General features: G+C 48.7%; 2 protein-coding genes across 2 annotated transcripts; both read left to right on the forward strand.

Moving 5' to 3' along the window:
• Positions 1–6,883, forward strand: LOC122101686 (ubl carboxyl-terminal hydrolase 18-like). Its single transcript, XM_042672161.1, has 6 exons — positions 1–57; positions 257–508; positions 1,036–1,206; positions 3,463–3,594; positions 4,309–4,358; positions 6,653–6,883. Exons 1-6 carry the CDS (start codon positions 1–3, stop codon positions 6,696–6,698), a joined length of 708 nt encoding a protein of 235 aa, XP_042528095.1. The 3' UTR covers positions 6,699–6,883.
• A 5,352-nt stretch (positions 6,884–12,235) lies between these two features.
• On the forward strand, positions 12,236–21,460 carry LOC122101687 (ubl carboxyl-terminal hydrolase 18-like). The gene is made up of 9 exons (XM_042672162.1): positions 12,236–12,240; positions 13,687–13,829; positions 14,172–14,251; positions 14,446–14,592; positions 14,976–15,071; positions 15,599–15,769; positions 18,021–18,152; positions 18,851–18,900; positions 21,355–21,460. The coding sequence occupies exons 1-9, from the start codon at positions 12,236–12,238 to the stop codon at positions 21,398–21,400; spliced, it is 870 nt and encodes a 289-aa protein (XP_042528096.1). The 3' UTR covers positions 21,401–21,460.
• Positions 21,461–27,466: the final 6,006 nt, after the last annotated feature.

The following is a 27,466-nucleotide window of genomic DNA, read 5'->3' on the forward strand; positions in this document are numbered from 1 at the left end:
ATGCTGACCCTCTCCCTCCCTCTCTATGACGTGGACGCAAAGCCTCTGCAAACACTGGTGAGAGACTGGGTGAGAAAGGGTCGCCCCGCCATGCCAGTTCCCCCCGCCATGCCAGTTCCCCGTGTCCTTCCACCCGCGGACACTAACAACTCTGTTTCACTTGCATGCTGCTCTTTGAGCAGCAGCAGAAGTTCTATCCTGTTTCTCATTTTCTCACCCTCGTATTAACCAGGGCTCCTTGTGTTTTCTCCTCCAGTGGGTGGAAGATCCTGACAGATGTAGCGTTGGTAGTGGGGTGCTTGGGGGACTGTGGGGGAACCTGCAGTGGAGCTCAGCCCTCACCTGTGGGGTGGCCGCGTGCCCATGGAAAGGGTCTGCTGACGCGGCCTTTCCCTGCGGCCTCCGCCGGCAGGAGGAGGCCCTGTGCTGTTTTTTCCACCCCAGGGAGTTAGCCAGCAAGAGCAAGTGGTTCTGCGAGGCCTGCGGGACGAAGACGCGTGGAAGCCAGGTGCCCACCCTCAGGTTCAGATGCGTCTCCGGGGCGGGCTGTTGCTGGGCCACGGCTTTCCAGACACTTCCGGGCCCTTCCTGATGGCGGATGGGGTGGGATGTGGGTGAGGCTAGTTCAGACGCTCGGGCTTCTCATAGACGGGGCTGTGGATGTCGCTTCTTGACCACAGTCTTCCACCAGGAGTGGCAGGTGACGGCATGGGGCTGGGTGGGGGCGGTGGGGTTTCCTCTTTGGTTTTAGAGACGCTCCCTACAGCAGACTCCTAGTTTCTGAGGGCCAGGCACCTCTGCGGAGCCCTGAGCAGCTCACGGCTTTTGTCTGAGGTCCATAGTGCTGTGCTGGCCAAGCATCCCCTGAGTCTCCGGGGAGAGGAATGGATTCTGCCATGGAAGCCTTCAGCTCCCCAGTGTGTCCCCCGCACCCCTCCCCCTGGGGAGGAGAACGAGCCACCAGGCCCGGCGTGTCTCAGGATCTTCCCGCAAGCGCCTCGGGGCCCCGTCTCACAGTGAGTTTTGCTTTTGCAGGTCTTGAGGATGACGCATCTGCCCCAAACCCTGACCCTTCACCTGATGCGATTCTCCATTCGGAACTCACAGACGGAGAAAGTCTGCCACTTGCTGCACTTCCCTCAGCGCTTGGATCTCAGTCAGGTTCTTCTGGCTGAGCATCAAGACTTCACTGAGGACGCAGAGCAGGTGAGGTGTTCTGGATCGATCCTACCAGACGCGGCGTCCTCCAGGTTCAGCGCTCTTACCCCTCGACTGCTAGATGGCACCGACTGGTGAATCCCCTGGTTCAGGCTCCCCAGGCCCGGGTTAGCGATTTGGTCTTCAGCTCACCTCCACAGTGTGAGGGCTCGGAGCAGCCCGGTGCTGGGTGCGCAGCGCCCCCGGGAGGGGAGCCAGGCGTGGTGAGCTCAGCCTCTGAGCACTGCTCTGTCTGAGGAAGTGTGCCCTCTGCGGGCTAGGCAGGGCCCGCACCGAGGACAGGCTGGCCTCAGGTTGCTGCGAGTCACAGAAGCAAAGGCATATTCAAGGCAGAGGGCTTAAAAACATTTTAAATTCAATTTATTTATTTATTTTTCAGCCAGTATGTTGGCACGTGCCTATCTTCTTTGCGGCCGGGAGACGTAGACCAGAGGGGCATTGGTTCAAGGCCAGTGTGAGCTACACAGTTAAGACCCTGCCTCACAAATAAAAGAAAGGCTGTTTTTGTTTTTTTCTAAGCATTATTGATTTTAATGACCATGTGGTCCCCCGGGGTCCATGCTGGGGTTATCATTATAACAATGTCACCACAAGCCTTTGCTGTTCCTAGTGTTAGTTTCTTTAAAGACTCAGAACAAACCTGCCTTCTTTCCAATGTTGACACATGGAAAGTATTTGTGTGTAGGGATTTCAGTGTGGTGCTGTGACGTACGCATGCCGGAGGAATGGTGTCTTGTGGTCTTGGCACTGACTAATGTGTCACGCTGGGCCTGTAGCAAGCACATCGCCATTCACCATCTGAGCCAAGCCGCTGGGCCTTTTGGCTTGAGTTCTGTTATCAGGCAGTGGTTTGTTTTTGTCCAGGCCTGACCTTGGACTGCTCTTCTACCTCTGCCTCTCCCAGGGACAGGCTTCCGGGTGTGCACTTGTGTCTGGCTTGTCTGTTGAGATTGGAGTCTCACTAGCTTTCTGGCCAGGCTGACTTTGTCCACAGCCTTTCTGATCTCCCCCTCTGGAGAACCTGGATTATAGGTGTGCAACCGCACCCATCCTCAAATTTTGGAAAGATTAGCTCAAGCTAGACAACATACTTATCACTTCACCTGTGTCTTTGTGGTGAGCGTATGTAAAAATTCTTGAAAAGCATTTTCCGGTGTGGAACACATCGATACTGTATGACATTGTTCTGAAACCCATTCCTCCCGTCTAACTGGAAGTTTGTGTGCTTTGATCAGCATCTTTCATTACAACCCCTAATAACCACTGTCGGGTTTCTGCTGCTATGGTTTTTTTTTTGAAAGAAAGAAATACTCTTGACTAACAAAAAAGTCAGCCCAAACTCTCACTACTAATGTTCCCTTTTCTTTTAAACAGTTTTCTAAGATATTGAGGGAATGGAAGGAAGACTTCATGGACACATGTAGTAGAGACTTTGCGTCTGTAACATTCCTCTTCGTGTCCTACTGTCTTTGTAAGGTTTCTGTCCTGCCATTTCACTGTCCGTTTTCGGGTTCTTTTCTGTCAGCGTTTTGTGGATATTCTAGTTCCATTTCTTCTCCTCACCTTTTTGAATGTCACCTCATATTTCTCACAGTTTCATTAACCTCAAACTGAAGACTTTCAGACTGTCTTCTGTTCAGATGGTGGCATGTGTCTATCAGCCCATTAATCATAGGAAGCCTGAAGCGGGGGAAATCATGTTCCAGACGTTTGCCTGGGGAAGGACAAAACAGCACAAAACAGAGCTAGGGGCGTGATTCAATGGTAAGGCTCCTGCCTGGCACGCAGGAGGCCCTGGGTTCAAACCGCAACTTCCAAAACAAACCAACAAAAACAAAGAATAAACCAAGGTGAAACAAAAAGTTCACAACCCCTTCCCCCCCAAACCAGACCAAACCAAAACAAATTCCCTTCCGATAACTTGTCTGCCAATGTTAAAAAACCCTTCTGCATGGTTAACAGAGACCTCCTCAGAGTTCCCACTTGGCAAAAATTGAACATCCCCCACTTACTTGTCGTGCGTCTGATATAACACAGGCATCACAGTTCTGGTTTGTGATGCTTCTCTTCAACTAGCTGTGAGATTCTGCAGGTCAAGGTCTTTTCTTCGAGCTCCTTGGAAGTGTCAGTGCCGGGCCTAGAGCAGGCAGTAAACAAGTGCCTGGCAAATATGCTTCCTCATTAAAGACCATACCAGGGCTGGGAAAGGAGGGATGGTTCGCTTACAGCCTTGTCCTCTTCCAGCGTGAAGCACAGTATGAACTCTTCGCTGTGATAGCCCACGTAGGGATGGCAGACTTCGGTCATTACTGTGCCTACATTCGGAATCCAGCGGATGGAAGATGGCTCTGCTTCAATGACTCCAATGTTTGTTGGGTGAGAACCATCATCTAAACTTTCCTCCTTCTCTGAATTAGCCACCTTCAATAAATTCTCAGCTCAGAGTTGAAGACGCATTATGGTCTTGTAGTTTGTGTGTAGGAGCTGGGGAGTTTTGTGGTTCAAAGCCATTCTCTAGGTTTATTGCTTTATTTATTTATTTTCTTGCTTGTCTTGGGGCTTAGACTCAGGGTCTGGGTGCTGTTCCCCAGCCTCTTTGTGTTCAAGGAGAGTGCTCTACCTACCACTTCGGCCACAGCGCCACTTCCGGTTTCTTCTGTATGTGGTACTGAGGAATGGAACCCAGGGCTTCATGCATGCTAGGCGAGCACTCTACCACTGAGCCACCTTCCCAGCCATGGTTTATTGCTTTCTAAGCATCTGTTTGTGTCAGTGTTAGGTTTCTGGTGCTCTTAGCTCCGTACCTTGAAGGTTTATGCTTTGTAGGAAACGTCTGTGGAGCGAGACGTTAAAGATGCAAGGTGTAAAACTCTGGGATAGGTGTAAGCATTTCAAGGTGAGTGGGGACATCACAGAGGGTCTCAGGATGCACGGCGTTGTGTCACCAGATGCTCTGATGCTGTGTGGTCGCCAGGGTGGGCTTCTCCATTCTCTGCAGGAGTCTAACAGGGCACATTACAGTGTCCCCTGTTCTGTCAACACGTAATAGCAGCTGCCAACCAGCTGCTGATGTCTGTGATGTTCTTCCAGGTGTCCTGGGAAGATGTCCAGTGTACCTATGGAAATCATCACTACCGCTGGTAAGAGAAGTACTTGGGGGAATGGGGTCCACTGGGTTCTTGGAGCTTTATGAAATCTGCACGGATGAACTATTGCCTTTATCCGAGAGTCCCCACTGACTACCATTCAGCCTCATCTTTCAGCAGTCATCCCTGGCACCACACTTCCCTCAGAATTTAGACTTAAGTAAAGCACTGGCATAAGTCCCAATACCATGTCCATCATCTTCTGTAACTGTGTACCTGTATTTTCTGGTCTCTATGACCCTGTCCTAATTTATCTTCTGAGCAAGTGCCTAGTGGTGTTTTGATAATCACTGTCTTTCCTACTGCGCAAAGCCTTTACTGATGGGCCCCAGCGGATTGGCGGGGCTATCTTATCAGTACCGCGCTAACCGATTGCACCGCTGGAGCTCCAAAGGCAGGGCTATCTTATTTGCTTTCGTTGCTTTTTGAGCAGGCCTCCTTTATTACACTTCAAAATGTTTTTTGATTTTGCGACTTTTCCCCTCACACCAGACCATGTGCTTTTTTTTTTATTTTTTTTATTTTTGTTGCTGTTTCTTGGGTTTGAAGTCTAGGCCTAGGCATTGAGCTTTTTCACTCAAGGCTAGTGCTCTACCACATGAACCACAACTCCACGGCCTGCTTTTGTGTGGTTAATTTGAGATAAGAGTATCAAAGACTTTTCTGCTCTGCTGGCTTTGAACCTGAATTCTCTGATCTAAGCCTCCTGAATAACAAGGGTTACAAGTGTGAGCCAGTGGTGCCCAGAAGAGCAGGGGCCAGGACCACTCTTCTCTTTCTCAGTAGGCATCAGGACATGATACTGACGTAGTCATTAACCTAGAGAGAAAAGCTGGGTAAAGTTAAGGCAGATATTTTTATATGTACTGGAGGTGGAAATGGAACTGACGGTGTAGGTACTGGAGGTGGTATTGGGGGTGACAGTGTAGGTACTGGAGGTGGTATGGGGGTGACAGTGTAGGTAGTGGAGGTGGTATTGGGGTGACAGTGTAGGTAGTGGTGGTGGTATTGAGGTGACAGTGTAGGTACTGGAGGTGGTATGGGGGTGACAGTGTAGGTAGTGGAGGTGGTATTGGGGGTGATGGTGCTTATACCAGGTGATATTCAGCTACATCAGAGGTTTGATTTCATAATTAATGGATTAGGTGGAGCTTATGTTTGATATCTTCCTTTTACCTACTTTTCATATTTTCCTTTTATTTATTCTCAACATTTCTCTTAGGTGCCTGTTCTTAGCCAATTTTTGGTTATTCATTCCCCTGTGATTTAGAATAGGGGTTAGCAAACTTTCTCTGTAGAACTTAGAGAGAAAGTACTTAGGGTTTTGGAGCATAGCTATTGTAGCTGTTACTCAGCTTTGCCCTTGCAACATGCAGGGTGCCACAGACAGCACGTGAATGAATGAATGTAAGTGGCCATGTTCCAATTAAGTTTATTTACAAAAAACAGGGTTGGAGTTGGCTTATAGTCCCATAATATGTCTGTCCCTGGTCCTTTCCTCCTTCCTTCCTTCCTTCCTTCCTTCCTTCCTTCCTTCCTTCCTTCCTTCCTTCCTTCCTTGTTTTCCTTCCTTCCTTGCTTCCTTCCTTCCTTCCTTTCTTCCTTTCTTTCTTCTAGTCCTGGGTATGAACTCAGGGCCTGGGTGCTATCCCTGAGCCTCTTTGTATTCAAGATTAATGCTGTACCACTCGAACCACAGTGCTACTTCCAGCTTTTTCTGAGTATTTTATTGGAGATAAGAGTCTCACAGACTTTTCTGTCCAGGCTGCCTTTGAACCATGACCCTCAGATCTCAGCCTCCTGAGTAGCTAGGATCACAGGCATGAGCCGTTAGCACCATGCTGTCCATGATTTGTATGTTAGCTAATAAGAACTTACAGGTTAGTTTCCCAAGTCACTATTTTCTTTCCCTTTGATGAGACGGACAGGTTAGGTAGATGAAGGTTTGCTTCATTATCCTGGAAATTTGGTCCTATTGTGAATCAATAATATATCCCCTCAACTAGGCACTGGTAGCTCACTCCTGTCATCCTAGCTACTGAGGAGGCTGAGATCTGAGGATTGCGGATCAAAGCCAGCCTGGGCAGGAAAATGTTTGTGACTCTTATCTCTAAGTAACTGGCTACAGAAAACTAGAAGTGGCTTTATGGCTCAAGTGGTAGAGCCCTCGCCTTGAGCTGGGACAGTGCCCAGGCCCAGAATTCAAGTCCCACAACCCACCCAAAAATACATACAGCCTTTCATTGTAAATGTTTCATTTTGCTATGCTGATAAATTTCTCTTTATAGGCAGGAAACTGCATATCTTCTGGTTTACATGAAGATTAGAGGTTAATGGATATACTCTAAACCTTCAGAGACTGACAAATTCATTTCTTTTCCTGTCATTGGATCTGCTGAGTCTTCTAGGAGATTCTACAATGAGGAAAAACATAAAAACTGTAATAATTTAAGTCTTAAGTTATAACCATGAATGGTTACTGGTGTGGTTTGGATGTGGTTTGTCTCCAAAGGTCCTGTGACAGAGACCTGGTCCCTTGTCTAGCAATGTTGTGGGGCAGAATCTTTTGAGAGCTGAGGCTTGTGCAGGGCATCTGTGGCTTATGCTTGAAATTCTAGCTACTCAGGAGGCTTTGAGAGTTCAAATCCAGATAGGGCAGAAAAAGCCTTGAGACTTACCTTCCATTGACAACTGAAACAAAAGCTGGAAGTATAGCCATTGCTCAAGTGCTAATGTGCCGGCTCGAGTGAAAAAGCTCAAGGATGGACTGCACCTAAGCCCCGCGTTCAAGGCCCAGTAGTGCCCATGAACTATTTCAGCTAGGCCCCCGTCTCCCTAAGTTTCCAGAGCCCTTGAAAATGTACCACACCTGGAGAGTAAGCATTCAACACAGGAGCCTGTGTAGGAAATTCTTATCCAAACCATAACTCTTGTGAATGAGGCACAATAAGTAAATAAAGTTATTTCTTTCAAAAGGAGTGTAGTGTGCAGCTTAATGGGGTAATTAAACACATATGCTGCTAACGAATTGTGCTATAAATATATAGCTGTGAAAGCAAAGGCCACTGGATCTTTTCAAGAAGTTGCGCTCCTCGGGACCCGGGCTGCGGTGAACACTAATGCCCAGCAGAGGGCGCTCTGGGCCTGTGCGCTGTCCTCATCAGGACCCGGGGTGCGGTGAGCACTGATGCCCACCAGAGGGCGCCCTAGGCTTGCACACTGTCCTCTCATCAGGACTCGGGGTGCAGTGGGTCCCGATTCCCACCAGAGGGCATACTAGGCGTATGTGCACTGGCCTCCTGGCCTCAGGACCTGTGGCATAGAAGACATGCAGAGGCCACGTCCTATGGACTATGAGTCCCGGCACCCTGAAGCTGAGAAAGCGCACAGGTGAAGTGGTTCTGTCTGACTCCATTCTGGGAAAATGATCAGAGTCGGATTTAGAGTTGCTTCAAATAAAACACAAAATGAAATGGATACCATGGATGTATTACAGTAACAACTAGGACCAGAAATATATATATATATTGGTCCCCTCGTGGGGCCTGAACTCTGGGCCTGGGCGCCATCCCTCAGCTCTTCGGCTCAAGGCTAGTGCTCTACCACTTGAGCCACAGCGCCACTTCCGGCTTTTTGCTTTTTGCTTATGTGGTGCTGGGGAATCGAACCCAGGGCCTCAGGCATGCAAGGCAAGCGTTCTACCACTGAGCCTCCTTCCCAGCCCCTGATCTATTAAGCTCTAGTACATTGCAGTGCACATTGAAAAGTTCCACAAAATGTAAAATGCTTTTATGGGGATATGTGAGGACTGGTTTTTAGTGTTAACATCCTCCCTGTCTTAAATGATACTTAACTAGATGATAATGATTAGCTATAACTGATTTATACTATAAAGGATTTAAACATACATAAGGGTCTAGGGTTGTTCTGACACACCACTGCAGACTGGGTTGTTTAGAGATCTGTGTTCATAGCTGTGAAGTTTAGCAGCATGGAATATGTGTCTTCTGGGCCACATTCCCTCAGGAGGTACAAGGCACTGTGAGTTCTAGGTCTTCTCTCAGCTTCTGAGCCTGTGAGAGCAGAGTGACGTCTCTGCAGAGGATCATCCCTGGGTGCATTTCTGGGACCCGATTTCCCCCTTTTAGGGACACAATAACAACAGGAACTGGAGTTGATCTCCTGCTAAAGCCTACTTCCATATAAGGTCACATTCCCAGGTATTGGGTGATGAGAGCATGTATACATGAACTTTGGGAACACAACCCATTACAATGTACCTGCCTCTGCTGGGCAGCCTCTACCTCCATATTTTACCTCCCTATTGATGGGGCTCCTCTGGAGCCCCATCTCCTTCCTGGCACCCAGCAGATCACTGCTGGCCCTGACTGCTGGCTTGAGCTGACACTGAGAATTCACTGAGAGCTGGTGTAGGGCAAAGGGTCTCCTAGACTGTTAAGGTCCCAGACTGTGTGAGGAAAACTAAGCCGAGAAGCTGACCCTTTATTAAAAACAAAGAGAGGCCACGAAGGGAGACCTTAAAACGTATTTCACATGGAATTCCCCCTATGTCATACCCTGCCCAATTAGAACGGTGCCTGCCGTGCAACGTTGTGCATTCCACCCCGTGATCGATTGCCTCCTGCTTCAAGGGAGTCGATGCCTCGGTGTGCACATTGTGCATCCTCCTGTAGCTATCTCTGTAATAAAGCTCCCGTAGCTGTCTTTGTAACAGCCCCCAGCTTCAAGGATGCAGGGCCTATAACATCATGTTTCCAGAATATACAAACCCCAAGAGTAAGAATATCCACTTGCTTTGTGTGGGGACCCCAAATTTGCCCGCCAATGCAAGCCAGAATGATAGGTTAGTTCAAACAGTTCCTAGGAGTCGGACTGTAACCCACCAGCCACGGACATAAACATGCAACCCTTATGTGCTGTTACAATCCCGTTGGCCACCTGTGCGTGGCCAGGCGTGGATGTTGCCTTTAAAAACCCTAGCTTGTGGGTTGTTCGGGGTCGCAGTTTCAGCTCCCGAGTCTGTGCTGCGTCCCTGGCCGGTTAGCTCTCCACTTCCCCAAGAAAGTCATCTTTTTAAGTGAGGCTGTCTGAACAGTGGACTTTTTCCCCCGTAACACTGGGACAAGACTGCTCTGGGGTTGGGACACTACAGTTTGCAGCAGGACCAAACAGAGGCTGGTCTGTCTCTGGCACTGAGGCTTTGGGACACTTCATCAGGGCTTCAAGTTTTCCAGGGTCCTGGGCAGAAGTAGCTGCAGCTACAGGCTAGGAGGAGGAGTGGAGCACTGCAGGGGTGGGGCAGGAGCAGGAAGTGAGCGGTCCAGGGGCCGGGCTGGTGGGACGCCAAGGGTCTTGAGGACAGTGTGCATACCTGGAGCACCATCTGGTGGGAAGCAGTGGTCACTGCACCTCTCTGGTCCTGAGATGAGGAAGATCATGTGCAGGCCTAGAGCACCATCTGGTGGGAAACATTGGTCACTGCATCCCCTGGATCTGAGAGGAGGAGGATCATGTACACAGCTAGACCACCATCTGGTGGCAATCAGTGGTCACTGCACCCCTTGGTCTTGAGGAAAGGAGGACGGTGAGCATGACTAGGGCACCCTCTGGTGAGTAACGGCCCTCATTGCACCCCTGGTCTTGAGAAGAGGAGCAAGGTGCTCACCTGTCTAGCGCGCCCTCCGGTGGGAATCAGCTATCACCGCACCCTAGGTGCTGAGGAGAGGAGGACAGTGTGCAAGCCTAGAGCACCCTCTTGTGGGAATCAGTGCTCACTGCATCCTCTGGTTTTGTGGGCGGAGCAGAGCAAGAAGTGAGCAGTGCAGGGGTGGGCTTGTGGGAGGATCTGGGGTCCTGAGGAGGACAGTACACACACCTAGAGCACCATCAGGTGGGAATTAGTGAACACTGCATACCTGGCCAGGACAAGAGGAGCACAGTGTGCACACCTAGAGCGCCCTCTGGTCAGAATCAGTGCTCACTGCCCCCTCTGGTCCTGAGAAGGACAGTGTACATACCCAGAGCGCCCTCTTGTGGGTATCAGTGTTCATGGCACTCTCTGGTCCTGAGAAGAACAGTGCACACACCCAGAGCGCCCTCTGGTGGGAATCATTCTTAAAAGCAGCCATCAATTAAGAAAGCGTTAAAGCTCAACACTTCACTCTACTTTATCCACTGCAGCCCCTGGTCCTGAGAAGGACCGTGCACACACCCAGAGCGCCCTCTGGTGGGAATCAGTGCAGACTGCACCCTCTAGTCTTGTGGGAGGAGCAGAGCATGGAAGTGAGGGGTCCAGGGGCGGGGCTTGTGTAGGGGCAGAGAATGATAGGGGTGGGGCAACAATGAGTCCAGAGGCGGGGCTTGTGGGGAGGCAGAGCACAGGAGGGGTGTGGCAAAGGAGAAGTGAGTGGTGTATGGATGTCAGTCAGGGTACATATTAGGGTGTGTGATGGGGTATAGGTTAGGGTACATGCATGTGACAGGTTACACATTTGGGATACACATAAGACAGTTACCTGGATGGTTTGGACAATGTATTAGAATTTAGAGTATTTATTAGGGTATGTGCTACGTTTAGGGTAAATGTGAAGTTGTAGTTTGTTAGGGTACATTCAGGGTACAGGTACAATTTAGAGAGTATGTGAATGGGTACTTGTTACCATATGGGTTCGTGTCCAGAGCATGTTTATTGTATTACAGTATATTGGGAATCTGTTAGGTTTAACATACATGTGAAAGTAATGGCACATATTGGGTATGTGTTTGAGTCCATGTTAGGGTATGTGTTAGAGTTAGGGTACTTGATAGGGGATTTGTTAGGGTTACGGTTCATGCTAGAGTGTGTGTTAGTTAGGGCACATATTAGGGTATGTATTAGAGTTAGCATACTTCACAGGGGATTCGTTAGGGTGAAGGTACATGTTAGGATATGGTTGAGTCACATGTTAGGGTACATTAATGTTTTAAATATGTGTCAAGGTACTTGGGGTATATGTAAAGGTCAGAGTTAGAGTATGTTAGGGTACATTCAGGGTACATGTAAGGTTACCTGTACGCTTTATAGAATATGTGTTAGGGTATTTGTTATTATATGCGTGTCTAGAGTATGTTTAATGTGTTAGAGTACTATTGGGAAATCTGTTAGGGTTCAAAGACATGTTAAAGTCAGGGCACATATTAGGGTGTACATTGGGTTACTTTAAGGTACAAGTTTGAGTGTATTTAAGGGTATTTGCATGGTTTTGAATAAGTGTTAGGGTCATGTTAGGGTATGAGTTAGTGTTTAGAGTACATGTTAGCAAACAGGGTATGTTTTGTGCACATGCTAGGGTACATGTATGACTTGAAGTACATGTTAGAGTACTTGTTAGGATACATGTAAATGTTTAGAGTGTGTGTTACAGTATGTGTTTGGGTATGTGTTAAGGTTACAGTTATGGTTTGGGTTAGGCAACGTGTTAGGAAGTATGTTGGGATAAGTTTAGGGTACTTGTTAGGGTATATGTAAGCTTTACAGTACATGATAATGGTTAGGGTCTGTGTTAACCAGTAGGGTACATGTTAGAGCATTTGTTAGGGTTTGGCTTAGGGTTAAGGTATGTATTGGGTATGTTTGGGGTACATGCTAGTTTACCTTTAAAGTACCTGAATGTATTAGAGTGCATGTAAGTCGTTGTTACCACACATTTTAGCGTTTAGAGTGTATGTTATGGCATGTGTTTGAGTTAGAATGAAGTTTATGGTATATGTCAGGGTTCGTGTTAGAGTTAGGGTATGTGTTAGGGTTAAGGTATACGCTATAGTGTATATTAGGGTTATGGTTTGGGTTAATTAAGGGCACGTGTTTGGGTATGCGGTAAGGTGAATTTGAGGTAGATGATATAGGGTGTACGTAAATGTGCCTGTATGGTTACAGTACTTGTTAGGGTACTTGATAGAATGTGACACTGTTTACTATATTTGTTAGGGTACTTATTAGGGTATGTGGTACAGTTTAGGGTTTTAGAGTAAAGGTATGTGTTAGGATAACTGATAGGGTACATGTTGGAGCATGTGCTAGGGTATGGGTTAGGGTTGTGGGTTAGGGTCAGAGTCAGGGTCATTGTCAGTGTTAGGATTATAGGTTAAGGTTATCCATCTGGTGAGGTTAGGGTGCTAGCATTTGGATTATGGGAATAGGTCAGGGTTAAGGTCAGGAAAGGGTGTAGGGAATATGGTAGACAAAGGGTGATGTTGTGGATGCACTTAAGGAAATGTTAGAGTAAGGATTCAGGAAAGGTTTAGGGTTAGGGAATGTGTGAAGAAGAACTCTGTGGGATGGGTTGGGGTTATGGATATGGTATGGATATGGAGGCTCAGTGGTACAGCGCTTGCCTTGCATGCCTGAGGCCCTGGGTTCGATTCCTCAGCATCACAGAAGCAAAAAGAAAAAAGCCAGAAGTGGCGCTGTGGCTCAAGTGGTAGAGCGCTAGCCTTGAGCTGAAGAGCTGAGGGACAGTGCCCAGGCCCGGAGTTCAGGCCCCACGACCGGACCCCCCCCCCAAAAAAAAAATTGCAAGGTGACAGAAAAGCTAGGGATGAAAAAAGAAGGGAAGGAAGAAGGTAGAATAAACCTAGAGTACAATGCTCTGTAAGTCTAAGACGGGGAGAGTGAAAAGAAGAACTACAGAGAAAGAAATGGCAATTTACAAAAGCGATAACTGGTAGCACATTAAAAAAAAACAACACAAAAACTAGGGACCTGTGGCTCACGCTAGGTACTGTGAAGGCCGAGATGTGAGGATCACAGTTGGAAACCAGCCTGGGTAAGAAAGCCCACCAGACTGTTATCTCCAATTAACCAAAAACAAAAGAAGCTGAAAGTTCAACCGTAGCTCAAGTGGTAGAGCACAAGCCTTGAGGAAAAAAAGCTCAGGGACAGCGCCCAGCCCTGAGTTCAAACCCCAGGACCAGTATATAAAAAAAGTAAAGCAAAACGGGGCTGGGAAGGTGGCTCAGTGGTAGAGCGCTTGCCTTGCATGCCTGAGGCCCTGGGTTTGATCCTCAGCACCACATAAGCAAAAAGAAAAAAATCCGGAAGTGGCGCTGTGGCTCAAGTGGTAGAGCGCTAGCCTTGAGCTGAAGAGCTGAGGGACAGCACCCAGGCCCTGAGTTCAGGCCCCACAACCGGACCCAAAAATAAATAAAAAAAAAAAAAAGTAAAGCAAAAAAAGAGTCGTTTTTCTATCATTGCTGAGAAGGAATGCCGTCTGGCGCTCCGTCTGGTGGTCTGCGCCTCCCTTCAGAGTTCTGGCTTGGCCAGGTGCAAGCTGGGAACAGAGCAGCGGATGGAGCGAGGAGGCGCCGCTCCTGTGCTCTGGAGAGTCCCTGGAGCTGGTCTGTTCTACGGAATCCAGTGGGGCCAGGAGGGGCATGCCCGGCAGCCCCCGGCCGGCCCGGCAGCATGTGCCCACTTCTCTGCGCCGCTCAGGGAGTTCAGCTCCTGCTCTGGCTTTTCTGTGGCAAGCCTTTGCCCCTCCACTGAGGCTGCCGGTGTGCCATACCCTTCAGAGTGCGTAGAGCACAGCCTTGTTCCCTTCCCGAGGCTTAAGTTTAAGAGGCGCTGTCAAATCCACCACCAAGAATGCTTCTCCCTTCCTGAGCGCCTGACATGTGGTACCTCCTGACCTCTTTTGGGAGTTGGGAGAGTCAAAGGCAAGGTGGTGAGTGTTCACGTAGCTAGGGGTCGTGAGGACATGGGACTTCTCCAGCGACCGCACTGATTTGCTGTTACTTTTTTTTAACCAGTGTTTGTCCAGCACGATGCTGCTCAGCTCTACCTCACGTTCTGGAACCTTCTTAAGGATCAAATAGATGATGTGGACTTGGTAAGAGCTGAAGCTGGAATCCCAGGACCTGTAGAGGTCGCTCACCATTGTGCATTTGTAGTAAGGGATCCGTGGAGACCGCTTGCCACGGTTCCTGGTGTCCTTCCCGGTACCTGCCGGGAGCGTCAGGGCTCGTCAGTCCAACAGGTCCAACTCTGGCCGTAGCCTCACCGGTCCTTGGCGCCTTCTTGCAGGTAGAGAGGCTGCAGGCCCTGTACACGATCCGGGTGAAGGAGTCCCTGGTTTGCCTCCTCTGTACCAGAGAGAGCAGTAGGAACAGCAGTATGCTGACCCTCTCCCTCCCTCTCTATGACGTGGACGCAAAGCCTCTGCAAACACTGGTGAGAGACTGGGTGAGAAAGGGTTGCCCCGCCATGCCAGTTCCCCCCACCATGCCAGTTCCCCCTGCCATGCCAGTTCCCTGTGTCCTTCCACCTGCGGACACTAACAACTCTGTTTCACTTGCATGGCTCTAGGTGGCCAATTTCTTTGAGCAGCAGCAGTTCTATCCTGTTTCTCATTTTCTCACCCTCGTATTAACCAGGGCTCCTTGTGTTTTCTCCTCCAGTGGGTGGAAGATCCTGACAGATGTAGTGCTGGTAGTGGGGTGCTTGGGGAACAGTGGGGGAACCTGCAGTGGAGCTCAGCCCTCACCTGTGGGGTGGCCGCGTGCCCATGGAAAGGGTCTGCTGACGCGGCCTTTCCCTGCGGCCTCCGCCGGCAGGAGGAGGCCCTGCGCTGTTTTTTCCACCCCAGGGAGTTAGCCAGCAAGAGCAAGTGGTTCTGCGAGGCCTGCGGGACGAAGACGCGTGGAAGCCAGGTGCCCACCCTCAGGTTCAGATGCGTCTCCGGGGCGGGCTGTTGCTGGGCCACGGCTTTCCAGACACTTCCGGGCCCTTCCTGATGGCGCATGGGGTGGGATGTGGGTGAGGCTAGTTCAGACGCTCGGGCTTCTCATAGACGGGGCTGTGGATGTCGCTTCTTGACCACAGTCTTCCACCAGGAGTGGCAGGTGACGGCATGGGGCTGGGTGGGGGCGGTGGGGTTTCCTCTTTGGTTTTAGAGACGCTCCCTACAGCAGACTCCTAGTTTCTGAGGGCCAGGCACCTCTGCGGAGCCCTGAGCAGCTCACGGCTTTTGTCTGAGGTCCATAGTGCTGTGCCGGCCAAGCGTCCCCTGAGTCTCCGGGGAGAGGAATGGATTCTGCCATGGAAGCCTTCAGCTCCCCAGTGTGTCCCCCGCACCCCTCCCCCTGGGGAGGAGAACGAGCCACCAGGCCCGGCGTGTCTCAGGATCTTCCCGCAAGCGCCTCGGGGCCCCGTCTCACAGTGAGTTTTGCTTTTGCAGGTCTTGAGGATGACGCATCTGCCCCAAACCCTGACCCTTCACCTGATGCGATTCTCCATTCGGAACTCACAGACGGAGAAAGTCTGCCACTTGCTGCACTTCCCTCAGCGCTTGGATCTCAGTCAGGTTCTTCTGGCTGAGCATCAAGACTTCACTGAGGACGCAGAGCAGGTGAGGTGTTCTGGATCGATCCTACCAGACGCGGCGTCCTCCAGGTTCAGCGCTCTTACCCCTCGACTGCTAGATGGCACCGACTGGTGAATCCCCTGATTCAGGCTCCCCGGGCCCGGGTTAGCGATTTGGTCTTCAGCTCACATCCACAGTGTGAGGGCTCGGAGCAGCCCTGTGCTGGGTGCGCAGCACCCCCGGGTGGGGAGCCAGGCGTGGTGAGCTCAGCCTCTGAGCAATGCTCTGTCTGAGGAAGTGTGCCCTCTGCGGGCTAGGCGGGGCCCGCACCGAGGACAGGCTGGCCTCAGGTTGCTGCGAGTCACAGAGGCAAAGGCATATTCAAGGCAGAGGGCTTAAAAACATTTTAAATTCAATTTATTTATTTATTTTTCAGCCAGTATGTTGGCACGTGCCTATCGTCTTTGCGGCCGGGAGACGTAGACCAGAGGGGCATTGGTTTAAGGCCAGTGTGAGCTACACAGTTAAGACCCTGCCTCACAAATAAAAGAAAGGCTGTTTTTGTTTTTTTCTAAGCATTATTGATTTTAATGACCATGTGGTCCCCCGGGGTCCGTGCTGGGTTCATCATTATAACAATGTCACCACAAGCCTTTGCTGTTCCTAGTGTTAGTTTCTTTAAAGACTCAGAACAAACCTGCCTTATTTCCAATGTTGACACATGGAAAGTATTTGTGTGTAGGGATTTCAGTGTGGTGCTGTGATGTACGCATGCCGGAGGAATGGTGTCTTGTAGTCTTGGCACTGACTAATGTGTCACGCTGGGCCTGTAGCAAGCACATCGCCATTCACCATCTGAGCCAAGCCGCTGGGCCTTTTTGCTTGAGTTCTGTTATCAGGCAGTGGTTTGTTTTTGTCCAGGCCTGACCTTGGACTGCTCTTCTACCTCTGCCTCTCCCAGGGACAGGCTTCCGGCTGTGCACTTGTGTCTGGCTTGTCTGTTGGGATCGGAGTCTCACTAGCTTTCTGGCCAGGCTGACTTTGTCCACAGCCTTTCTGATCCCCCCCTCTGGAGAACCTGGATTATAGGTGTGCAACCGCACCCATCCTCAAATTTTGGAAAGATTAGCTCAAGCTAGACAACATACTTATCACTTCACCTGTGTCTTTGTGGTGAGCGTATGTAAAAATTCTTTAAAAGCATTTTCCGGTGTGGAACACATTATAATGACGATACTGTATGACATGGTTCTGAAACCCATTTTCCCGTCTAACTGGAAGTTTGTGGGCTTTGATCAGCATCTTTCATTACAACCCCTAATAACCACTGTTGGGTTTCTGCTGCTAAGGTTTTTTTTTTGAAAGAAAGAAATACTCTTGACTAACAAAAAAGTCAGCCCAAACTCTCACTACTAATGTTCCCTTTTCTTTTAAACAGTTGTCTAAGATTTTGTGGGAGTGGAACACTTCATGGACACATGTAGTAGAGACTTTGCGTCTGTAACATTCCTCTTCGTGTCCTACTGTCTTTGTAAGGTTTTTGTCCTGCCATTTCACTGTCCGTTTTCGGGTTCTTTTCTATCACCGTTTTGTGGATATTCTAGTTCCATTTCTTCTCCTCACCTTTTTGAATGTCACCTCATATTTCTCACAGTTTCATTAACCTCAAACTGAAGACTTTCAGACTATGTCTTCTGTTCAGATGGTGGCATGTGTCTATCAGCCCATTAATCATAGGAAGCCTGAAGCGGGGGAAATCATGTTCCAGACGTTTGCCTGGGGAAGGACAAAACAGCACAAAACAGAGCTAGGGGCGTGATTCAATGGTAAGGCTCCTGCCTGGCACGCAGGAGGCCCTGGGTTCAAACCGCAACTTCCAAAACAAACCAACAAAAACAAAGAAGAAACCAAGGTGAAACAAAAAGTTCACAAACCCTTTCCCCCCAAACCAAACCAAACCAAATTCCCTTCCGATAACTTGTGTGCCAATGTTAAAAAACCCTTCTGCACGGTTAACAGAGACCTCCTCAGAGTTCCCACTTGGCAAATATTGATCATCCCCCACTTACTGGTCGTGCGTCTGATATAACACAGGCATCACAGTTCTGGTTTGTGATGCTTCTCTTCAACTAGCTGTGAGATTCTGCAGGTCAAGGTCTTTTCTTCGAGCTCCTTGGAAGTGTCAGTGCCGGGCCTAGAGCAGGCAGTAAACAAGTGCCTGGCAAATATGCTTCCTCATTAAAGACCAGGGCTGGGAAAGGAGGGATGGGTCGCTTACAGCCTTGTCCTCTTCCAGCGTGAAGCACAGTATGAACTCTTCGCTGTGATAGCCCACGTAGGCATGGCAGACTTCGGTCATTACTGTGCCTACATTCGGAATCCAGCGGATGGAAGATGGCTCTGCTTCAATGACTCCAATGTTTGTTGGGTGAGAACCATCATCTAAACTTTCCTCCTTCTCTGAATTCTCAGCTCAGAGTTGAAGACGCATTATGGTCTTGTAGTTTGTGTGTAGGAGCTGGGGAGTTTTGTGGTTCAAAGCCATTCTCTAGGTTTATTGCTTTATTTATTTATTTTCTTGCTTGTCTTGGGGCTTAGACTCAGGGTCTGGGTGCTGTTCCCCAGCCTCTTTGTGTTCAAGGAGAGTGCTCTACCTACCACATGGGCCACAGCGCCACTTCCGGCTTTTTCTGTGTATGTGGTACTGAGGAATGGAACCCAGGGCTTCATGCATGCTAGGCGAGCACTCTACCACTGAGCCACCTTCCCAGCCATGGTTTATTGCTTTCTAAGCATCTGTTTGTGTCAGTGTTAGGTTTCTGGTGCTCTTAGCCCCGTACCTTGAAGGTTTATGCTTTGTAGGAAACGTCTGTGGAGCGAGACGTTAAAGATGCAAGGTGTAAAACTTTGGGATAGGTGTAAGCATTTCAAGGTGAGTGGGGACATCACAGAGGGTCTCAGGATGCACGGCGTTGTGTCACCAGATGCTCTGATGCTGTGTGGTCGCCAGGGCGGGCTTCTCCATTCTCTGCAGGAGTCTAACAGGGCACATTACAGTGTCCCCTGTTCTGTCCACACGTAATAGCAGCTGCCAACCAGCTGCTGATGTCTGTGATGTTCTTCCAGGTGTCCTGGGAAGACGTCCAGTGTACCTATGGAAATCATCACTACCGCTGGTAAGAGAAGCACTTGGGGGAATGGAGTCCACTGGGTTCTTGGAGCTTTATGAAATCTGCACGGATGAACTATTGCCTTTATCCGAGAGTCCCCACTGACTACCATTCAGCCTCATCTTTCAGCAGTCATCCCTGGCACCACACTTCCCTCAGAATTTAGACTTAAGTAAAGCACTGGCATAAGTCCCAATACCATGTCCATCATCTTCTGTAACTGTGTACCTGTATTTTCTGGTCTCTATGACCCTGTCCTAATTTATCTTCTGAGCAAGTGCCTAGTGGTGTTTTGATAATCACGGTCTTTCCTACTGGGCAAAGCCTTTACTGATGGGCCCCAGCGGATTGGCGGGGCTATCTTATCAGTACCGCGCTAACCGATTGCACCGCTGGAGCTCCAAAGGCAGGGCTATCTTATTTGCTTTCGTTGCTTTTTGAGCAGGCCTCCTTTATTTCACTTCAAAATGTTTTTTGATTTTGCGACTTTTCCCCTCACACCAGACCATGTGCTCTTTTTTTTTTTTTTTTTTTTTTTTTTTGGTGCTGGTTCTTGGGTTTGAAGTCTAGGCCTAGGCATTGAGCTTTTGCACTCAAGGCTAGTGCTCTACCACATGAACCACAACTCCACGGCCTGCTTTTGTGTGGTTAATTTGAGATAAGAGTATCAAAGACTTTTCTGCTCTGCTGGCTTTGAACCTGAATTCTCTGATCTAAGCCTCCTGAATAACAAGGGTTACAAGTGTGAGCCAGTGGTGCCCAGAAGAGCAGGGGCCAGGACCACTCTTCTCTTTCTCAGTAAGCATCAGGACATGATACTGACGTAGTAATTAACCTAGAGAGAAAAGCTGGATAAAGTTAAGGCAGAGATTTTTATATGTACTGGAGGTGGAAATGGAACTGACAGTGTAGGTACTGGAGGTGGTATTGGGGGTGACAGTGTAGGTACTGGAGGTGGTATGGGGGTGACAGTGTAGGTAGTGGATGTGGTATGGGGGTGACAGTGTAGGTAGTGGAGGTGGTATTGAGGTGACAGTGTAGGTAGTGGAGGTGGTATTGAGGTGACAGTGTAGGTAGTGGAGGTGGTATGGGGGTGACAGTGTAGGTACTGGAGGTGGTATTGGGGGTGATGGTGTTTGTACCAGGTGATATTCAGCTACATCAGAGGTTTGATTTCATAATTAATGGATTAGGTGGAGTTTATGTTTGATATCTTCCTTTTACCTACTTTTTATGTTTTCCTTTTATTTATTCTCAAAATTTCTCTTAGGTGCCTGTTCTTAGCCAATTTTTGGTTATTCATTCCCCTGTGATTTAGAATAGGGGTTAGCAAACTTTCTCTGTACAAGTTAGAGAGAAAGTACTTAGGGTTTTGGAGCATAGCTTCTGTAGCTGTTACTCAGCTTTGCCCTTGCAACATGCAGGGTGCCACAGACAGCACGTGAATGAATGAATGTAAGTGGCCATGTTCCAATTAAGTTTATTTACAAAAAACAGGGTTGGAGTTGGCTTATAGTCCCATAACATGTCTGTCCCTGGTCCTTTCCTCCTTCCTTCCTTGCTTCCTTCCTTGCTTGCTTTCTTCCTTCCTTCCTTCCTTCTTTTCCTTCCTTCCTTCCTTCCTTCCTTCCTTCCTTCCTTCCTTCCTTCCTTCCTTCCTTCCTTCCTTCCATTCTTTCTTTCTTTCTTTCTTTCTTTCTTTCTTTCTTTCTTTCTTTCTTTCTTTCTTTCTTTCTTTCTTTCTTTCTTTCTTTCTTTCTTTCTTTCTTTCTTTCTTTCTTCCTTTTAGTCCTGGGTTTGAACTCAGGGCCTGGGTGCTATCCCTGAGCCTCTTTGTATTCAAGATTAATGCTGTACCACTCGAACCACAGTGCTACTTCCAGCTTTTTCTGAGTAGTTTATTGGAGATAAGAGTCTCACAGACTTTTCTGTCCAGGCTGCCTTTGAACCATGACCCTCAGATCTCAGCCTCCTGAGTAGCTAGGATCACAGGCATGAGCCGTTAGCACCATGCTGTCCATGATTTGTATGTTAGCTAATAAGAACTTGCAGGTTAGTTTCCCAAGTCACTATTTTCTTTCCCTTTGATGAGACGGACAGGTTAGGTAGATGAAGGTTTGCTTCATTATCCTGGAAATTTGGTCCTATTGTGAATCAATAATATATCCCCTCAACTAGGCACTGGTAGCTCACTCCTGTCATCCTAGCTACTGAGGAGGCTGAGATCTGAGGATTGCGGTTCAAAGCCAGCCTGGGCAGGAAAATGTTTGTGACTCTTATCTCCAAGTAACTGGCTACAGAAAACTAGAAGTGGCTTTATGGCTCAAGTGGTAGAGCCCTCGCTTTGAGCTGGGACAGTGCCCAGGCCCAGAGTTCAAGTCCCACAACCCACCCAAAAATACATATAGCCTTTCATTGTAAATGTTTAATTTTGCTATGCTGATAAATTTCTCTTTATAGGCAGGAAACTGCATATCTTCTGGTTTACATGAAGATTAGAGGTTAATGGATATACTCTAAACCTTCAGAGACTGACAAATTCATTTCTTTTCCTGTCATTGGATCTGCTGAGTGTTCTAGGAGATTCTACAATGAGGAAAAACATAAAAACTGTAATAATTTAAGTCTTAAGTTATAACCATGAATGGTTACTGGTGTGGTTTGGATGTGGTTTGTCTCCAAAGGTCCTGTGACAGAGGCCTGGTCCCTTGTCTAGCAATGTTGTGGGGCAGAATCTTTTGAGAGTTGAGGCTTGTGCAGGGCATCTGTGGCTCATGCTTGAAATTCTAGCTACTCAGGAGGCTTTGAGAGTTCAAATCCAGATAGGGCAGAAAAAGCCTTGAGACTTACCTTCCATTGACAACTGAAACAAAAGCTGGAAGTGGAGCCATTGCTCAAGTGCTAATGTGCCGGCTCGGGTGAAAAAGCTCAGGGATGGACTGCACCTAAGCCCCACGTTCAAGGCCCAGTAGTGCCCATGAACTATTTCAGCTAGGCCCCCATCTCCCTAAGTTTCCAGAGCCCTTGAAAATGTCCCACACCTGGAGAGTAATCATTCAACACAGGAGCCTGTGTAGGAAATTCTTATCCAAACCATAACTCTTGTGAATGAGGCACAATAAGTAAATAAAGTTATTTCTTTCAAAAGGAGTGTAGTGTGCAGCTTAATGGGGTAATTAAACACATATGCTGCTAACGACTTGTGCTATAAATATATAGCTGTGAAAGCAAAGGCCACTGGATCTTTTCAAGAAGTTGTGCTCCTCGGGACCCGGGCTGCGGTGAACACTAATGCCCAGCAGAGGGCGCTCTGGGCCTGTGCGCTGTCCTCATCAGGACCCTGGGGTGCAGTGAGCACTGATGCCCACCAGAGGGCGCCCTAGGCTTGCACACTGTCCTCTCATCAGGACTCGGGGTGCAGTGGGTCCCGAGTCCCACCAGAGGGCATACTAGGCGCATGTGCACTGTCCTCTAATCGGGACTCGGGGTCCGGTGAGCAGTGAAGCCCACCAGAGGGCGCTCTAAGTGTTCACTGTCCTCATCAGGGCCCAGGGTGCTGTGAACACTAATGCCCGCTAGAGGGCGCTCTAGGCATGTGCACTGTCCTCATCAGGACCCAGGGTGCGATGAACACTAATGCCCACCAGAGGGAGCCCTAGGCATGTGTACTGTTCTCATCAGGACCCGGGGTGCAGTAAGCACTAATGCCCACCAGAGGGCGCTCTAGGCCTGTGCACTGTCCTCATTAGGACCCGGGGTGCAGTGAGCACTGATGCCCACCAGTAGGCGCCCAAGGTCTGTCCACTGTCCTTGTCAGGGCCCGGGGTGGAGTGAGCACATGCCCACCAGAGGGCGCTCTAGGCCTGTGCACTGTCCTCATCTGATGCCCACCAGAGGGCGCCCTAGGCTTGCACTCTGTCCTCTCACCAGGACTCGGGGTGCAGTGGGTCCCGATTCCCACCAGAGGGCATACTAGGCGTATGTGCACTGGCCTCCTGGCCTCAGGACCTGTGGCATCGAAGTCATGCAGAGGCCACGTCCTATGGACTATGAGTCCCGGCACCCTGAAGCTGAGAAAGCGCACAGGTGAAGTGGTTCTGTCTGACTCCATTCTGGGAAAATGGTAAGAGCCCAGATTTGGAGTTGCTTCAAATAAAACACAAAATGAAATGAATACCATGGATGTATTACAGTAACAACTAGGACCTGAAACATATATATATATATATTGGTCTGGTCATGGGGCCTGAACTCTGGGCCTGGGCGCTGTCCCTCAGCTCTTCAGCTCAAGCCTAGCGCTCTACTACTTGAGCCACAGCGCCACTTCCGGCTTTTTGCTTATGTGGTGCTGGGGAATCGAACCCAGGGCCTCAGGCATGCAAGGCAAGCGCTCTACCACTGAGCCACCTTCCCAGCCCCTGATCTATTAACCTCTAGTACATTGCAGTGCACATTGAAAAGTTCCACAAAATGTAAAATGCTTTTATGGGGATATGTGAGGACTGGATTTTAGTGTTAACATCCTCCCTGTCTTAAATGATACTTAACTAGATGATAATGATTAGCTATAACTGATTTATACTATAAAGGATTTAAAAATACATAAGTTTCTAGGGTTGCTATGACACACCACTGCAGACTGGGTTGTTTAGAGATCTGTGTTCATAGCTCTGAAGTTTAGCAGCATGGAATAAGTGTCTTCTGGGCCACATTCCCTCAGGAGGTACAAGGCACTGTGAGTTCTAGGTCTTCTCTCAGCTTCTGAGCCTGTGAGAGCAGAGTGACGTCTCTGCAGAGGATCATCCCTGGGTGCATTTCTGGGACCCGATTTCCCCCTTTTAGGGGCACAATAACAACAGGAACTGGAGTTGATCTCCTGCCAAAAGCCCATTTCCATGTAAGGTCACATTCCCAGGTATTGGGTGATGAGAGCATCCATATATGAACTTTGGGAACACAACCCATTACAATGTTCCTGCCTCTGCTGGCAGCCTCTACCTCCATATTTTACCTCCCTATTGATGGGGCTCCTCTGGAGCCCCATCTCCTTCCTGGCACCCAGCAGATCACTGCTGGCCCTGACTGCTGGCTTGAGCTGACACAGAATTCACTGAGAGCTGGTGTAGGGCAAAGGGTCTCCTAGACTGTTAAGGTCCCAGACTGTGTGAGGAAAACTAAGCCGAGAAGCTGACCCTTTACTAAAAACAAAGAGAGGCCACGAAGGGAGACCTTAAAACCTATTTCACATGGAATTCCCCCCTATGTCATACCCTGCCCAATTAGAACGGTGCCTGCCGTGCAACGTTGTGCATTCCACCCCGTGATCGATTGCCTCCTGCTTCAAGGGAGTCGATGCCTCGGTGTGCACATTGTGCATCCTCCTGTAGCTATCTCTGTAATAAAGCTCCCGTAGCTGTCTTTGTAACAGCCCCCAGCTTCAAGGATGCAGGGCCTATAACATCATGTTTCCAGAATATACAAACCCCAAGAGTAAGAATATCCACTTGCTTTGTGTGGGGACCCCAAATTTGCCCGCCAATGCAAGCCAGAATGATAGGTTAGTTCAAACAGTTCCTAGGAGTCGGACTGTAACCCACCAGCCACGGACATAAACATGCAACCCTTATGTGGTGTTCCAATCCCGTTGGCCACCTGTGCGTGGCCAGGCGTGGATGTTGCCTTTAAAAACCCTAGCTTGTGGGTTGTTCGGGGTCGCAGTTTCAGCTCCCGAGTCTGTGCTGTGTCCCTGGCCGGTTAGCTCTCCACTTCCCCAAGAAAGTCATCTTTTTAAGTGAGGCTGTCTGAACAGTGGACTTTTTTTCCCGTAACACTGGGACAAGACTGCTCTGGGGTTGGGACACTACAGTTTGCAGCAGGACCAAACAGAGGCTGGTCTGTCTCTGGCACTGAGGCTTTGGGACACTTCATCAGGGCTTCAAGTTTTCCAGGGTCCTGGGCAGAAGTAGCTGCAGCTACAGGCTAGGAGGAGGAGTGGAGCACTGCAGGGGTGGGGCAGGAGCAGGAAGTGAGCGGTCCAGGGGCGGGGCTGGTGGGACGCCAAGGGTCTTGAGGACAGTGTGCATACCTGGAGCACCATCTGGTGGGAAGCAGTGGTCACTGCACCTCTCTGGTCCTGAGATGAGGAAGATCATGTGCAGGCCTAGAGCACCATGTGGTGGGAAACATTGGTCACTGCATCCCCTGGACCTGAGAAGAGGAGGATCATGTACACAGCTAGACAACCATCTGGTGGCAATCAGTGGTCACCGCACCCCTTGGTCTTGAGGAAAGGAGGACGGTGAGCATGACTAGGGCACCCTCTGGTGAGAAACGGCCCTCATTGCACCCCTGGTCTTGAGAAGAGGAGCAAGGTGCTCACCTGTCTAGCGCGCCCTCCGGTGGGAATCAGCTATCACCGCACCCTAGGTGCTGAGGAGAGGAGGACAGTGTGCAAGCCTAGAGCACCCTCTTGTGGGAATCAGTGCTCACTGCATCCTCTGGTTTTGTGGGCGGAGCAGAGCAAGAAGTGAGCGGTGCAGGGGTGGGCTTGTGGGAGGATCTGGGGTCCTGAGGAGGACAGTACACACACCTAGAGCACCATCAGGTGGGAATTAGTGAACACTGCATACCTGGCCAGGACAAGAGGAGCACAGTGTGCACACCTAGAGCGCCCTCTGGTCAGAATCAGTGCTCACTGCCCCCTCTGGTCCTGAGAAGGACAGTGTACATACCCAGAGCGCCCTCTGGTGGGTATCAGTGTTCATTGCACTCTCTGGTCCTGAGAAGAACAGTGCACACACCCAGAGCGCCCTCTGGTGGGAATCATTCTTAAAAGCAGCCATCAATTAAGAAAGCGTTAAAGCTCAACACTTCACTCTACTTTATCCACTGCAGCCCCTGGTCCTGAGAAGGACCGTGCACACACCCAGAGCGCCCTCTGGTGGGAATCAGTGCAGACTGCACCCTCTAGTCTTGTGGGAGGAGCAGAGCATGGAAGTGAGGGGTCCAGGGGCGGGGCTTGTGTAGGGGCAGAGAATGATAGGGGTGGGGCAACAATGAGTCCAGAGGCGGGGCTTGTGGGGAGGCAGAGCACAGGAGGGGTGTGGCAAAGGAGAAGTGAGTGGTGTATGGATGTCAGTCAGGGTACATATTAGGGTGTGTGATGGGGTATAGGTTAGGGTACATGTATGTGACAGGTTACACATTTGGGATACACATAAGACGGTTACCTGGATGGTTTGGACAATGTATTAGAATTTAGAGTATTTATTAGGGTATGTGCTACGTTTAGGGTAAATGTGAAGTTGTAGTTTGTTAGGGTACATTCAGGGTACAGGTACAATTTATAGAGTATGTGAATGGGTACTTGTTACCATATGGGTTCGTGTCCAGAGCATGTTTATTGTATTACAGTATATTGGGAATCTGTTAGGTTTAACATACATGTGAAAGTAATGGCACATATTGGGTATGTGTTTGAGTCCATGTTAGGGTATGTGTTAGAGTTAGGGTACTTGATAGGGGATTTGTTAGGGTTACGGTACATGCTAGAGTGTGTGTTAGTTAGGGCACATATTAGGGTATGTATTAGAGTTAGCATACTTCACAGGGGATTCGTTAGGGTGAAGGTACATGTTAGGATATGGTTGAGTCACATGTTAGGGTACATTAATTTTTTAAATATGTGTCAAGGTACTTGGGGTATATGTAAAGGTCAGAGTTAGAGTATGTTAGGGTACATTCAGGGTACATGTAAGGTTACCTGTACGCTTTATAGAATATGTGTTAGGGTATTTGTTATTATATGCGTGTCTAGAGTATGTTTAATGTGTTAGAGTACTATTGGGAAATCTGTTAGGGTTCAAAGACATGTTAAAGTCAGGGCACATATTAGGGTGTACATTGGGTTACTTTAAGGTACAAGTTTGAGTGTATTTAAGGGTATTTGCATGGTTTTGAATAAGTGTTATGGTCATGTTAGGGTATGAGTTAGTGTTTAGAGTACATGTTAGCAAACAGGGTATGTTTTGTGCACATGCTAGGGTACATGTATGACTTGAAGTACATGTTAGAGTACTTGTTAGGATACATGTAAATGTTTAGAGTGTGTGTTACAGTATGTGTTTGGGTATGTGTTAAGGTTACAGTTATGGTTTGGGTTAGGCAACATGTTAGGAAGTATGTTGGGATAAGTTTAGGGTACTTGTTAGGGTATATGTAAGCTTTACAGTACATGATAATGGTTAGGGCCTGTGTTAACCAGTAGGGTACATGTTAGAGCATTTGTTAGGGTTTGGCTTAGAGTTAAGGTATGTATTAGGGTATGTTTGGGGTACATGCTAGTTTACCTAACTATAAGAGTACTTGCATGTATTAGAGTGCATGTAAGAGTCATTGTTACCACACATTTTAGCGTTTAGAGTGTATGTTATGGCATGTGTGTGAGTTAGAATGAAGTTTATGGTATATGTCAGGGTTCGTGTTAGAGTTAGGGTATGTGTTAGGGTTAAAGTATACGCTATAGTGTATATTAGGGTTATGGTTTGGGTTAATTAAGGGCACGTGTTTGGGT

The sequence above is a fragment of the Dipodomys spectabilis genome, unplaced genomic scaffold (genome assembly GCF_019054845.1).
Source record: "Dipodomys spectabilis isolate Male_0828 unplaced genomic scaffold, ASM1905484v1 ptg000671l, whole genome shotgun sequence".
Lineage (NCBI taxonomy): Eukaryota > Metazoa > Chordata > Mammalia > Rodentia > Heteromyidae > Dipodomys > Dipodomys spectabilis.

Excerpts from the sequence above, each read along its gene's own strand:
- LOC122101686 (XM_042672161.1), top strand. The coding sequence starts at position 1 with ATGCTGACCCTCTCCCTCCCTCTCTATGACGTGGACGCAAAGCCTCTG. Across the intron at positions 509-1,035 it reads CGAAGACGCGTGGAAGCCAG|GTCTTGAGGATGACGCATCT; the intron begins GTGCCCACCCTC and ends TTGCTTTTGCAG. Across the intron at positions 4,359-6,652 it reads GGAAATCATCACTACCGCTG|GCAGGAAACTGCATATCTTC; the intron begins GTAAGAGAAGTA and ends TTCTCTTTATAG.
- LOC122101687 (XM_042672162.1), top strand. Across the intron at positions 14,593-14,975 it reads CAAAGCCTCTGCAAACACTG|GAGGAGGCCCTGCGCTGTTT; the intron begins GTGAGAGACTGG and ends CTCCGCCGGCAG. Across the intron at positions 18,153-18,850 it reads ATGACTCCAATGTTTGTTGG|GTGTCCTGGGAAGACGTCCA; the intron begins GTGAGAACCATC and ends ATGTTCTTCCAG.